General features: G+C 38.2%; 1 protein-coding gene across 6 annotated transcripts in view; it reads left to right on the top strand.

The window, feature by feature from the left end:
• The window catches only part of DDC (dopa decarboxylase), a 69,845-nt gene that overhangs the window by 19,780 nt on the left and 37,838 nt on the right, over nucleotides 1-12,227 (top strand). For 4 of the 6 annotated variants that reach the window (XM_027878978.1, XM_027878982.1, XM_027878981.1 and 1 more), the window contains exons 2-5: nucleotides 1,083-1,319; nucleotides 6,548-6,661; nucleotides 7,357-7,476; nucleotides 11,530-11,664. In XM_027878978.1, coding sequence (XP_027734779.1) covers nucleotides 1,119-1,319; nucleotides 6,548-6,661; nucleotides 7,357-7,476; nucleotides 11,530-11,664 — 570 coding nt within the window. In that variant the 5' untranslated portion in view covers nucleotides 1,083-1,118. Of the gene's footprint in view, nucleotides 1-1,074; nucleotides 1,320-6,547; nucleotides 6,662-7,356; nucleotides 7,477-11,529; nucleotides 11,665-12,227 lie in introns of all 6 variants that reach the window. The other 2 variants (XM_027878980.1, XM_027878983.1) reach the window with 2 other exon arrangements.

Below are 12,227 nucleotides of genomic sequence, written 5' to 3'. Positions count from 1 at the left end.
CAAATATAATAAAGTCCAGAGGGGTCTCTTTTCTCAAAGTGATGTCCTCAGTTATAAATCTTTAGCACAAATACTTGATATCTGAAAAATTGTGTCTTAATTACCAAATATTCACACTGCGCTTACAGTAATTATTTCTTTACAAAGTGAAGAACTGAATGTATGGGAACTAAGCACAGTAATTCTTGACACCAGCAGTGAGTGTCCTTGTTTCACTTGCTAGTTTTCTTACTACCTCCCAAGGAACAGTACCATTCAATCTGAGAGCATTAAGACTCTGGATACTTTTTAGGCACTATGGTCTCAACCTTCACCAAGTACTCAATGCGGAGACACATAGAGTAAAAAATTTGTGTAGGCCAGGGTGGCAGGAGCAGGCACCCTAATATTGTGAATTTATGTTTGCAAAGCACTTTGCAGGAGAACTCCAGCTCAGCTGAGCCGTATATCACCTTGGGTGGGCTCACACAGTCTCTGCCTATTTCAAAACATATCTGGAGCTCCAGCCCAACATCTTGGAAATATGGACAACCCTAGAGCTTCCTCACATCCTCCTGCAAAATGCAGTACAGATCAACTCGAAGTGAATTCTAATTAAAACCTCTTTAAGAGATAAGGTTTAGTAGGTAACACAGCATGTGCATTTGTACTGAAAGAGTAAAGAAGCTAAATCTTGAGGCAAGACAGGAGTCAAGAAACAGATAAAATGACAGGGTGACAGAGTGGATCACTGTGATAACTGTGATTATTATAGCTTGTTATTACAGATTATAATAGAGACACACAGCATGCTATTTTCTTAGACCTTTTCTTTATAAGGCAGGAGAGAGTAGATTGTGCTACTTAACAGTGCCACATCCTTGTGTCAACCAGAAGCCATAGGGATTAAATCTGTAATTTCTGAGACTTCATCAATGTGCTTCTACTGTTCTTCTGTGCTAAGGATACTGTCTATCTGTATTAAGGTAATCTACATCATGATCATATGAGTCATCCTATAAATCATATGAATAACATGTTTAAAGCTAGTAAAATTTTCTTTAAAAAATTACTTTTTTTCCTCCTTTTTTTTTTTTTTAAAGTGTTTTTCTGATAATAGGCCTTAAACTCTGATACCCATGGATGCTGCAGAATTCCGCAAGAGAGGGAAGGAGATGGTGGACTATGTTGCAGATTACCTGGAGAAGATAGAGAAAAGACAGGTCGTCCCAGATGTGGAACCAGGATACCTAAGGCCCCTCATCGCAGACTGTGCACCCCAGGAGCCTGAGAGCTTTGAGGATATCTTTCAAGACATTGAGAAGATCATTATGCCAGGGGTAAGAAAAATAGATCTGTAGTGTAATCTTCAATACTGCATTTAGGTTTTCAAAGACTTTAGAGAAAGTGTGGGTTGAAGGCTGTGCAGCTAGATCTTACCAACATAAGTACCCACACTTCAACTTTTAGAAAGCAGGAGTCTGTTTTACATGCTAAATATGATCTCACGCTTTACACAACTAATGTTTTCTGTTCTTCCTAGAAATAATCAAATAATTCTTTTGCTTCAGGCAAGGCTTACTTTTGGAAATAATCCCCTTTTCTCCCTTCATTTGGTTAAGGCAAAGCTTTGTAAGTTTCAATTTCATGTGATATTTTTGCTACTCTCATAGCACAGTAAATATTTTACAGAACGGTATTTTTATTAGTCTGCTGTGCCTAAAGTGTTCTTTCAAGCTGATCTTTAAATGTTAAAATTGTCTTAGGAGACTTCTTTTTATTACAGAGTTGACTAGAAAGGATTCTCCCCAATACTTGTTCTGTTGACTTGTGCTCTCTGTGCTCTAAATGTCAGCTTCTTCCAGTACCTTTTAAGGCAGATGGCCACTACCTAAATATTTGTCCTTGGATAGGTTGGTATTGGACAACAATGCAGAACAAAGCATCTGGCATTTGCCTAGGTCTGAATCTTTTTTTTTTTTCTGTACTCATAGTATACTTTTTTATTTTAAATATATGCTTGTCTTCTAAGATCTCTAAGTAGCTTGAAGAGGACTGAGTTAAAAGTAAATGTTGATGAGGAATCTCTCCTTTGGATCTCTGCAATAACTACCTTGGGTTACTCCTCTAGGTGTAGCTAGGTGATACGATTGTGATGTGAGTGGGCATCACAATCTCCAAATGTGTTTAGTCAGTGTACTGTAATACGAATTCCTTTTCATTGGTCAATGTAAATATTTGATATTCAAGATGACTTTGTCTTTTTTCCCTTGGAGCCAGCCCTGCTGTCCTTTAGCAGGCAATTGAAGTCTCTCTACTCTTTTCCAAGATTTGTGGATGAAGTCTTAAATCCAACAGAGTTAAATCACTGCAGATTAGATAAGAGAATTATGTCCAACACATACAAATACTTAAACTGCTGCTCATAGATGTGATTGCCTTTTCTTTTTCATTGTAGGAAAATGGTAATGACTGTGAATTAGAACAGAAAACACTTTACTTTGAACACTTAAGAACATTCAATAAAATAATGCCAGATTAAAAAAATAAGAGATGAATCATTTGAGAATAGAAAGTGAGACATTGAATTCCAATTATGTCATCAATATGTCATGTTCCCTCTTGACTTAATTGGTTTATTCTTGATATTTACATGCCCTGCAAACAAATTTCCTGTTATAAAATGATACATTCTGAAGAAGAAATGTTCTAACCAAAATCTTTCCACTGTGAAATGTTAGTGTTAGTGATGCAAAGAGCACAGGTACAAAAATCCCAGTTCTTATAGAAACTCTGATTCTGCCTGTGTTGTTTTTACTAAATTCTGAAGACGCACGTGAGCACAGAATCACAAGGTCATAGTACAGTAGTGATTGGATGGTGCCTCTGGAGATCATTTAGTCCCCCCTTGCTGCTCAAGGCTGAGTCAGAGCGGGTTGTTTAGGACTGTGTCCAGTTGGTCATGGAATATCTCCAAGGATGAACTCTTCGCAGTCTGTTGTCCTGTTCCAAAGTTGGACCTGTCTCACAGTAAAAAAGCTCTTCCTTTTTTATAAGTAGAATTTTCTGTATTTCCATTTGTGCACATTTCTTGTTGTCACTGGATCCTGCTGAGAAGAATCTGTTTTCACCTTATTTACACCCTCCCATGAAGTGTGTAAAGAGAGTTAACACATTAACAAGATACACCCTGAGCTTCCTGCAAGCTGAACAATCCCAGCTGCAATTAATCATCTCCATGGCCTTTCACTGGAATCAATCCAGGATGACCATGTCTTTCTTTCTTGTCCTGGAGAAGACAGAACTGGACACAGCATTCCAGGTGTGGCCTTACCAGTGTTGCATAGAAAAGAAGGATCACCTCTTTTAAGCTGCTGCCAAGAATTTTCCTAGTGTGGCCCAACAATGCTGCTGGCATTGTTTGCTGGCTTATGTTCAGCTTGTCCACGAGGACGCCCCGATCCATTTCTTCAGAGGTGCTTGCCAGCCAGTTGATCCCTGGCCTGTACTGGTGCAGGGGGATATTTTTCCCCTGGTATGGGATTTTGCATTTCTCTGTTGATCTTTATGGGATTCCTGTTGGCCCATTTCTGCAGCCTGTTAACGTCCCTTTGAATTGCAGCATGACCATACCGTGTATCAAACACTCCTTGCAGTTTTATGTCATCTGCAACACTGCTGAGGGTGCACTCTATCACATCATCCTGGTCTTTAATGAAGATGTTAAACAGTACTAACCTTTCTCCTTCACAAAGCTTTGCTGCCTAGCCCAAATAACCTTCTTGTCCCATGTTTGGAAACAGCTTAAAGGTTCTTTCATCTTCCCTGGGACTGAGGTGAGGTCTGTAGTTTCAAAGATTCTTCTTGAAGATAGGAGTGACATTTTCTTTTTTCCCAGTCTTCTGGAACATTCCCCAGTTGCTTTAATCTTTCAAGGATATTTGAGAGAGGTCTCAGTGACATCCTTTAGCTGCTGCAGCACTTGTGAGTGCACCCCATTAGGCTCCATGAACTCATGTATGTTTAGTTTATTTAAATATGTCCTAACTTGATTCTCCTCCAGGTAAGGTCTTCCTTGCCCAAGTCTTTTCTCATGCATTTTAGGAGCCTGGGATTCGTGACTGGATGATTGAAAATGTGAAAATGGTGTTCCTTCAGAGGAACAATGATAAATTAATAGTGTGAAAGCAATTACGCAATATCCACTGCTGTCTTTCCCCTATAGGAGAACAAGCATTCGTGACTGGTGAAACTTCTTTATGGAGACTTATTGCGAAATGTAATGTAGTCCTCCAAAGGGCAGTGCACCAAATGATAATGACAATAATGGTGATAAATTCCTGATATTAACACAGGGACAGAGGGAACAACCAGTGAACTCTGATCTCCACAGCAGAAAGGCAACATGAAAAGGATCTGCCTGTAAAAATATCAGTGGGAGTCACTTTCCTCTCTGATTTGCTTTCTTCTTTTGAAATGTATCTCCTTTTTCAGAGCCACAGATGAATGAGTGTATTTGTAACTGCAAATATCAGTACTAAAGATGCTAATTTTCCTCACATTGGATCCATTAATTTGAGAACTTTCAGCGGAAGTATCTATCCTTAGTTTGTGGTAAGGGAAGACTGTTTCTTAGACTAAGCAAGCCAGAGAAAGACATCCTTAGAAGAAATACTGGAAATCACGTCTCTGAGAAGCATTAGAGTGATAATGAAAGTGAACCCAAGACACTTGTGTATCATTATTTATCAGCAGCAGGCTGAAAAACAAGCATCAATTATGCCATGCTCCTTGCAATATTTAACTAAGTGTATCTGTTCCAACATGGTGAAAAAATTGAATTTTACAGCTGCTTCAAGAGAAGGGGGAAGGGGAGGCAGGAGGAAGAACCTCAGCTGCACTTGCCCTAGGGCTTTTAGCTTTTTTGCTTTATGTGAGTAGTACAATTGAAATCTGCTGTGTTTCATCAAATAAATGGCTCCAAGCAAGCAGTCAGTTTAACTTGATTAACCCAAGATGAATGTCACTAGTCTAACAGATCACAGAGGATTAGAGCTGGGGAGATGAACAGTGGCAGCCCTGGCTTGTTATGGACGTCAGTGAAAGTGTGATGTGGGTTCTATCAGGGACCACTGTTTCTTGCTTATTTTATTGTTTTCTTGTGAAGAACCAAGTCCCATCCAATTTTTTTCTGACTTGTAAAGGAAAGTGTTTGCCAAAAGTGCTCTAAACTTTGTTACAGCAAAGAAGGAGATCCTGACCAAATATGAGATGGAAATGTTAACAGTGACTTGTCATTGGATAACTGGTTTGACAGGTTTGGACTTAGTGATCAGAAAAATGAAATCTTGAACAGACCAGGTATGGGCCTACTTTATACAGTGAAAAATTGTAATAGATAGGAGCTGTTTTCATATGAAAGAGATAGGGACATCTGAAATTTTATATATGGCATACTACAGCAGGAAAAATGGCGCCTGATTCATTGTGTATGCAAGAGTTGAGACGGTCTCCCCTTAGCATGAAACATGTCCCTTCAGGAAGAGCTGGTTGTTGGCATGAAGAAGAGGAAAGAATGCAGAGCAGTGCAGTAGAGTGGTTCCTGAGTTAGTTCCAGAATCAGAACCCTTATCATAGACTGGGAGAGAGGAGTGTAAAAGGTAAAATTCTTGAGAGATGGGAATGCAGAACAAAACAACAAGGAAACACTGAACTCAGGCAAGAGAGAATGTGTATTCTTACCCTCCTCTGGTTCTAACAGAAGAATTCCAGTATTAAAAAAGAGGAAACAAAATGGTGTAAGAAAAGGCTAACCTTCAAAATCTCATCAACCTCCGGATTTCCAGCCAAGAAAAAAATCTTACATATGTTCTGCTGAATTACTACTTATAGTCCATCTCATCCTCTAGATGTACTTTTTAGAAAATTTGTGTTTTACCTTGAGTGTGAAAGTTGTTTTTGCCAAACATATCACATGATCATATCACATTATGTCCAATGATCATTGCAGTGTGGCTGTACATTTCCTGTTCTTGAGTTTGATTAGATTGGAGTTGTGGAGCACTATCAAGTATCTCACAGATCCTTAAAATCGCTTAGATGTTACATAAAGCGCCCGAATATTAACAAATAACACCAGAGTGTGGGCAAGGGAGTTCTGTGGACCTCTGCTGCACTGAAGACACTATTGCTAAGGCAGTTTCACAACAGAGATGGAAAAACAAAATACCAGGGAGTCCCTGACAGCAGAGGCCCAAGAACAGTGTCCTGCACAGAAGCTTAGGCAACCTCAGCCCACGCAATTCTTGTCTTCTAGGCAGACAAGAGAACTCTGATTATGGAACTGTTAGGAAGTGGAGGTGAGAATTAATTTATTTTTAATTTGAGTAAAAGATAGATAAAAAATTGTGAAAAAACAAGTTAAGTTTTCTAAAAAATGGGATCTTCTGTTACAGCCAGGTAGTCAAGAACTGTTGGTTTGTCTCAAACTCCAGTCTTCTGATTTTGTGACACTTTGTTTCTGCTTCCTGCATTAATTAAAAGTAACTATTTTCCCCCCTTAATACAGGTTACTCATTGGCACAGCCCATACTTTTTCGCCTACTTCCCTGCAGCCTCTTCCTTCCCAGCTCTTCTTGCAGATATGTTGTGTGGTGGAATAGGATGTGTGGGCTTCTCTTGGGTAAGTTTACTACAGTGTGTACTGCTGTGTGGTAATGGTGCTTCACCTTGCCAAGAGTTTAAGCATTTCAGTAACATTCTATAAGGAAATTATTGATTAATAGCAGTAAAGTCACAGGACAATTTTTGCAGGTAAATTTCCTTAACTAATTGTTTTCACACAGACACCCTGATTAACTCCAGGAATAAAAGGTTATTTCGTCTTACAAGTTTTGCCCTTGAAAAATCACCAGCATTTAGAATTAGTGGTAGCAATGCAAACTCCCTGGTAATTCAATAAGTAGTATGACTACTGTCTGTCTTCCAATGTTGTTATTTCTCGTTTCATCTGGATGAATGGAAAATTGTGTTAAAAACCTCTTATGAGGTTAAAAACGTTCCTATGAGGTGGACTTTCCTCAAAAGAGGCTGGTATTGGATGTTGGGGGAAAAAACAAAAGCAAGATGTAAATCCTAGCTTTGACACTTGATAATTATGGTTCTATGTAAGGCCTATTTTGATTTTTTTTTTTTTTTAATAAGTATTAGAAACAGCATGCAAAAAATAGCCTTCAGGTCCCTAATTTGTCTGGTAACATTAGTTCTCTAGACTCTTCCTCTATAGTGAAAAGACAAAGAATTATTCTTGCTCTGGTAGATCTTGTTTCTCTTCATGGTGTAGTGAGGTTATTTCCTATGTTCTGTTTTTCAACACAGGCTGCAAGTCCAGCTTGCACAGAGCTAGAGACTGTCATGCTGGATTGGCTAGGGAAGATGATTAATTTGCCTCAAGAGTTTTTGGCTGGGAAGGATGGCCAAGGTGGAGGAGTCATTCAGGTAAGAGGGGACCTGAAAAAAGAATACAAATTCATTTTAAGAACTTTATGATTTTGTAAAATTTTTATTCTAAGACATTATTAAAGGGAATACCTTTTTTTCCCTGCCACATGGGTTCCCTTCTAATTTTCAGAAAGATTGATCCTCTGTGAGAAGGTCCATAGGCGGGGAGGATCATTCATGAAAGTAATGGTTTTGATTTTAGAGCAGCTGATTTCTAAAACAGTATTTCTCTAGGAAGAAGTACGAGTAGTTCAATTTAAAAGCACAGTTTAGGCTTTAAATTCAAATCTGAATAATTTGATTTGTTGATCAACAAATTAAGCTCATACCATCAATGTGTGACAATGTTTCGTAGCTGAAATTAGAAAAAAAATCTTCTCAAATAGAACTATATCTAAGGAGTTGAGTAGAGCAGCATGAAAAGTGGTTACAGAGGCTTCCATGAAGTCCACCTTACACATGTGCAATTATTTACTTCAGTCAGTTTTCAAAAGAGCCTTCCTGTTGTTGTTTTTGTTTTTTTTTTTTTTTTTTTTTTTTTAGGAGAAAAAGTGACTGAGATCAAGCAATGGATAACAACTTAGGAGATAATCTTTGATACATAGAAATAGGGGAATGTTGCAGAAAGTCTATCACTCTTTGTGAAAGATATTATTTTAAGAAGTTTTCCTTATGTAATAAAAAGAAATATTGGAATATTATAATAAAATGAAGAGCTGCTTAAAATTTGAACCTAAGCAGTACTCTCAGTACCATTTTCAGACTACACTGCATCTCCAAAATAGAACAAAACTCCAAGCTTTGACATTGACTGCTTAATGAAACCTACGATGTCTGAACAGATAACATGAACAATAATGAATATGTCATCAATGGGCGAACTTGCATGCATAATAAAGCTATAGTATTTGTTAACCATAGCTCCACTAGCACATGGTCATTCTGCAAATGCAATTCTGATCACAGCTATTAATCTATTTAAAATAGATCTCTACTGTGAAAAAGACTAAATTTTAAATGAATGTTCTGTGTTGCTTTGATAATTTCTGGAGTCTGGTCATTGGAGGCCGGGGCACAATCCATTTTATCCCCAAACAGTCTTCTAATATACATCTAAATTAGATGCTAGAACCAGAGGCTTCTTTCTTTGATCTCAGCTGCAAATGCCTACGGCATATTCCAGTGAATTCTTCCCAACATCTTCCAAGGCAAGAATGAATTTAACCCAACTGCTGTGATTCTCCTAGGTGGAGCTGCACCTGCACTGATGTATTTACAGTATAGTTCTTCACTGATCTGCTCGCCCTGTTAGTATCTTTATCATTACGACTGCTAGGGAGGGGGTTATGTTCAAGAAATCAAGCTTTCGTCATGCATCTTAGTAGCATCCCTTTTGTACCAGTGAAAGCAAGCAATTATGCCTGATTGTTATCAGCAGGAAATATTGCCCTTCCAGGCTGACAGTGCTGGATTGCCCATAATTTTCATCAGAAACCAGTCAGTTTCAAAAAATCCAAAGTGGGCTGTGTTGCTGCTTACAATGCAGTCATTTGGGCTGAAGATCTTCTTGTTTTGCTCCTGAAACAATAATGATACAAATAAGAGGCAAAGTGTGAGGCAAAGACAACATGAGTGTGTGAAAGTGCCAGTCATTCTCTTGGTAAATGCCAAGTAATTATTGTGGTATTGGGTAAAACCGAGCCTGCAAAAATTGGCTCTTAATTACATTTGAAAGTCTATGTCAATATGAAGCACTTTGTTGTGTGCAGGATGACACTTCAAAATGGCAAAAGATGACAGAAAATTTCAGTTCAGAGCTCGGATGGACATGAACATCAGCTCTTGCTGATATTTCTTCCGCCTCTTGAGCCTGCTTGCCATGGCAACCTTTGTTTGCTTGTGGTAAAAGGAAAGGTATTATCATCCTTCATTTAATGTAGAATACAGCATTCAAGAGGGGGAAAAAAACAGCTTTTGAAAATAAATGAGAAAGCAACTTTTTTCCTGAAGTTTGTATCCTGCTGTTCATTCTAGATAAATTGCTGGAAAGTGAATTTTAAAGAGGTTTTTTTACTCAGCAAAGAAAAAGTATTTTAGGGGTGAGAGAAAAATATCTTTGGCTTGGCAAGGAACACTGCTGATTTGTCTTTCTTGTCAGCTAGCCAAGTAGTTCAAGAACCAAGGGGGCTTTTTCCTCAAAAATATTTAGTGCAAGACTTTAGTGCCAAGTGTATAGAAGAGCCTTGGAAACCAGGTTCTGCAAACACTGTAAGCTTCAGTATAAAAAAGGTGACTCAGTATAAAAAAGGTGATTTATGGAAAGTGAGGCAAGGTGAAAAAAGCCTGTGTCTATCATGAGACATCCAAAAGCATTTCCAGGTTGCTGGATTCAGGTGCCTTTAGGCTATGGCCCAGCTGTATGTCAGAAGGCAAGACCCAGCTGGGCAGGAGGCCCTTTCCTTTTCATCCGTGTTTCCGTATAAGGACATTCATACAAGAGCTGTTGTATACATTGACTATGCACCAGTCTGGGTGAACAGTCAGGGTATTTTGTGGAACTCCACAGAAAGCTGAGGCTATTCTTCAGCCTAAGCCATTTGCCCACCCAGCCAGGCTGCCACCAGGATAGTGCAGTCCTAAATTTCCAGGTCTCAAATTAATGCCTTAACTGTTGGAATTTCTTACAGCCATTTTCTTTTATATATCTGTGAATATTTTTTTAATATGCATATTCCTTACATGTCCTGGAAATACACTAACAGTATAAACAGTTATTTTATTTCAGATATTTTGACTTCTTAGACAGAAAAAGTAGGATGATTTCTCCATGTGTTAAAGACACCTTTGTCTCATAAAAATAGCTCAGCTAATATAAGTATAGGAGAAAGTTTGAATTCACTGGGATAATTTTCACATATGAAATCTGTCAGATCAGGCCCACCTTCAGGGAAGAAAAAAGACTTCTCAAGTATTTAAACATTTGTTGTAATTAGTAAGTATACACAGGTCTTCAACAGAGGGAGGATAGAATTATGGTACAGGACAAAAAACATCACTCCAAAATTAGTTTGTTGACACTGGGGATATTTCAGAGACATACATATTAATATAATCAGCTGTACTCATTGCACTGTTATGATTCACATGATGACTGATTAACTTTGAAAGTACCTAAAGCCTTGATCTTGCATAAGATGCCCCAGTACACTGAAATTTATGAACACATGTTTACAAACTGTTACTTGTGGTTTAAAAGAGCAGTTTAGACCATGTCTCTTCTGCCTATCCTAGATGAAAACCGTAAAAAGAATTTTTGGAAAGTTGTATTCTGTGAAATTTAATGAAAATTGATACAAAAAAATTCCCCCTTTTGTTGTCCAGAATATGCAAGGCACATTTTAAACTGTGAGTTTTGTGAGTCAAAGTGCAATTTAGAAATAGTGTGTAACTGTTCTTTTCATCTGTGTGTTTGTGATAAAGAAAACACCTAAATAATACTCTGAAATGCAGTTAGCTCTAATGAATCAGCATTTTTGTTTTTCAGTGTTTTTTCTCTTTTAGACACAATAATTGATTTATGCAGAGTAAATCTAATGTCAGAGAAGACATATAATTAGGCCTATTGCTTGATAGAAGTGAGAGCTGACATTCAGATCCTGATGGAACGTAAATGAACAGAAATTCAGAGTTAGAACAGAAATCAGCAGTTACTCTGCATTGTTACTGGTTAACAACTGATTGGTGCCTGGTTTGAGAGCCTTTTCACATACATGTAAGTTGGTGAGTCCAGCTTTCTAGCACTGACTGCTGTGCCTAACGTTGGTGCCTAAGCTGAAAGATTAAAGAAAACAGGCAGAGGCATCAAGAAGAAGGAGAGAAAGATTAAACACAGATTCCTCCCTTACTGTCAGACATATTTTTAAAAGTAGGAAATTGCACAGTTTCTCATCTGCAGTTTCTCTTAACAACTTCCCAGATTCATGCAGAAGAAAACACTGATTTTCTTCTGGAATGTTTTCATTTTGAACCTTGCCTCAATTTGTCTCATAGGGTAGTGCAAGTGAGGCCACCCTGATTTCACTGCTTGCTGCTAGAACAAAAACCATCAGACGGGTGCAGTCAGAAAAGCCTGAACTAACAGAAGCAGAGATCATGGGCAGGCTGGTGGCTTATGCTTCTGATCAGGTGAGTACCTCTCATTAACATGGAAACATGGCATCTATACTTAACAATTTCAGCCATCTGAATGGGCAGGTGAATTAGGTATAAACTCCTTGGATTGATCACTACTTGGTTTTGCTTGTTTAAATTTTACTGTACATCATAAGTGTATCCCTCAGGGGTCCATACTGCGGCCAGTGTTATTTAATATCTTCATAATAGACATAGATGAAGGGATGGAGTGCACCCTCAAGGAATTTTAACTACATTAAGTAATTCTAGAGCATCTTTTGTTGCATCCAAACTTGTATGTCCATCTATGCACACATGTGCATACACATGTGCAAACAAGCACACATACATCATCCCCCTATATGCATGCATCGGTGCAGGTGCAGGTACACAGACAAACCTAATGCATGAATATAAAGCAAATTGGTCACAGTACTTAAAGAAGCCTAAAACATTTTTTGTTTGTTTTTAAAGAAGGAAAATTCTAAGATCTCCATCTGTCAATCCAACTAAGAAATCTTATAAGGAAACAGAAAATATAATCCTTGATTTCTGACTGTGAGTGGTATTTAGCA

Source organism: Empidonax traillii, unplaced genomic scaffold (genome assembly GCF_003031625.1).
Source record: "Empidonax traillii isolate 1590-97213 ecotype Southwest subspecies unplaced genomic scaffold, ASM303162v1 scaffold48:size2401408, whole genome shotgun sequence".
Lineage (NCBI taxonomy): Eukaryota > Metazoa > Chordata > Aves > Passeriformes > Tyrannidae > Empidonax > Empidonax traillii.
This window is presented reverse-complemented; position numbering and strand designations above follow the sequence as displayed.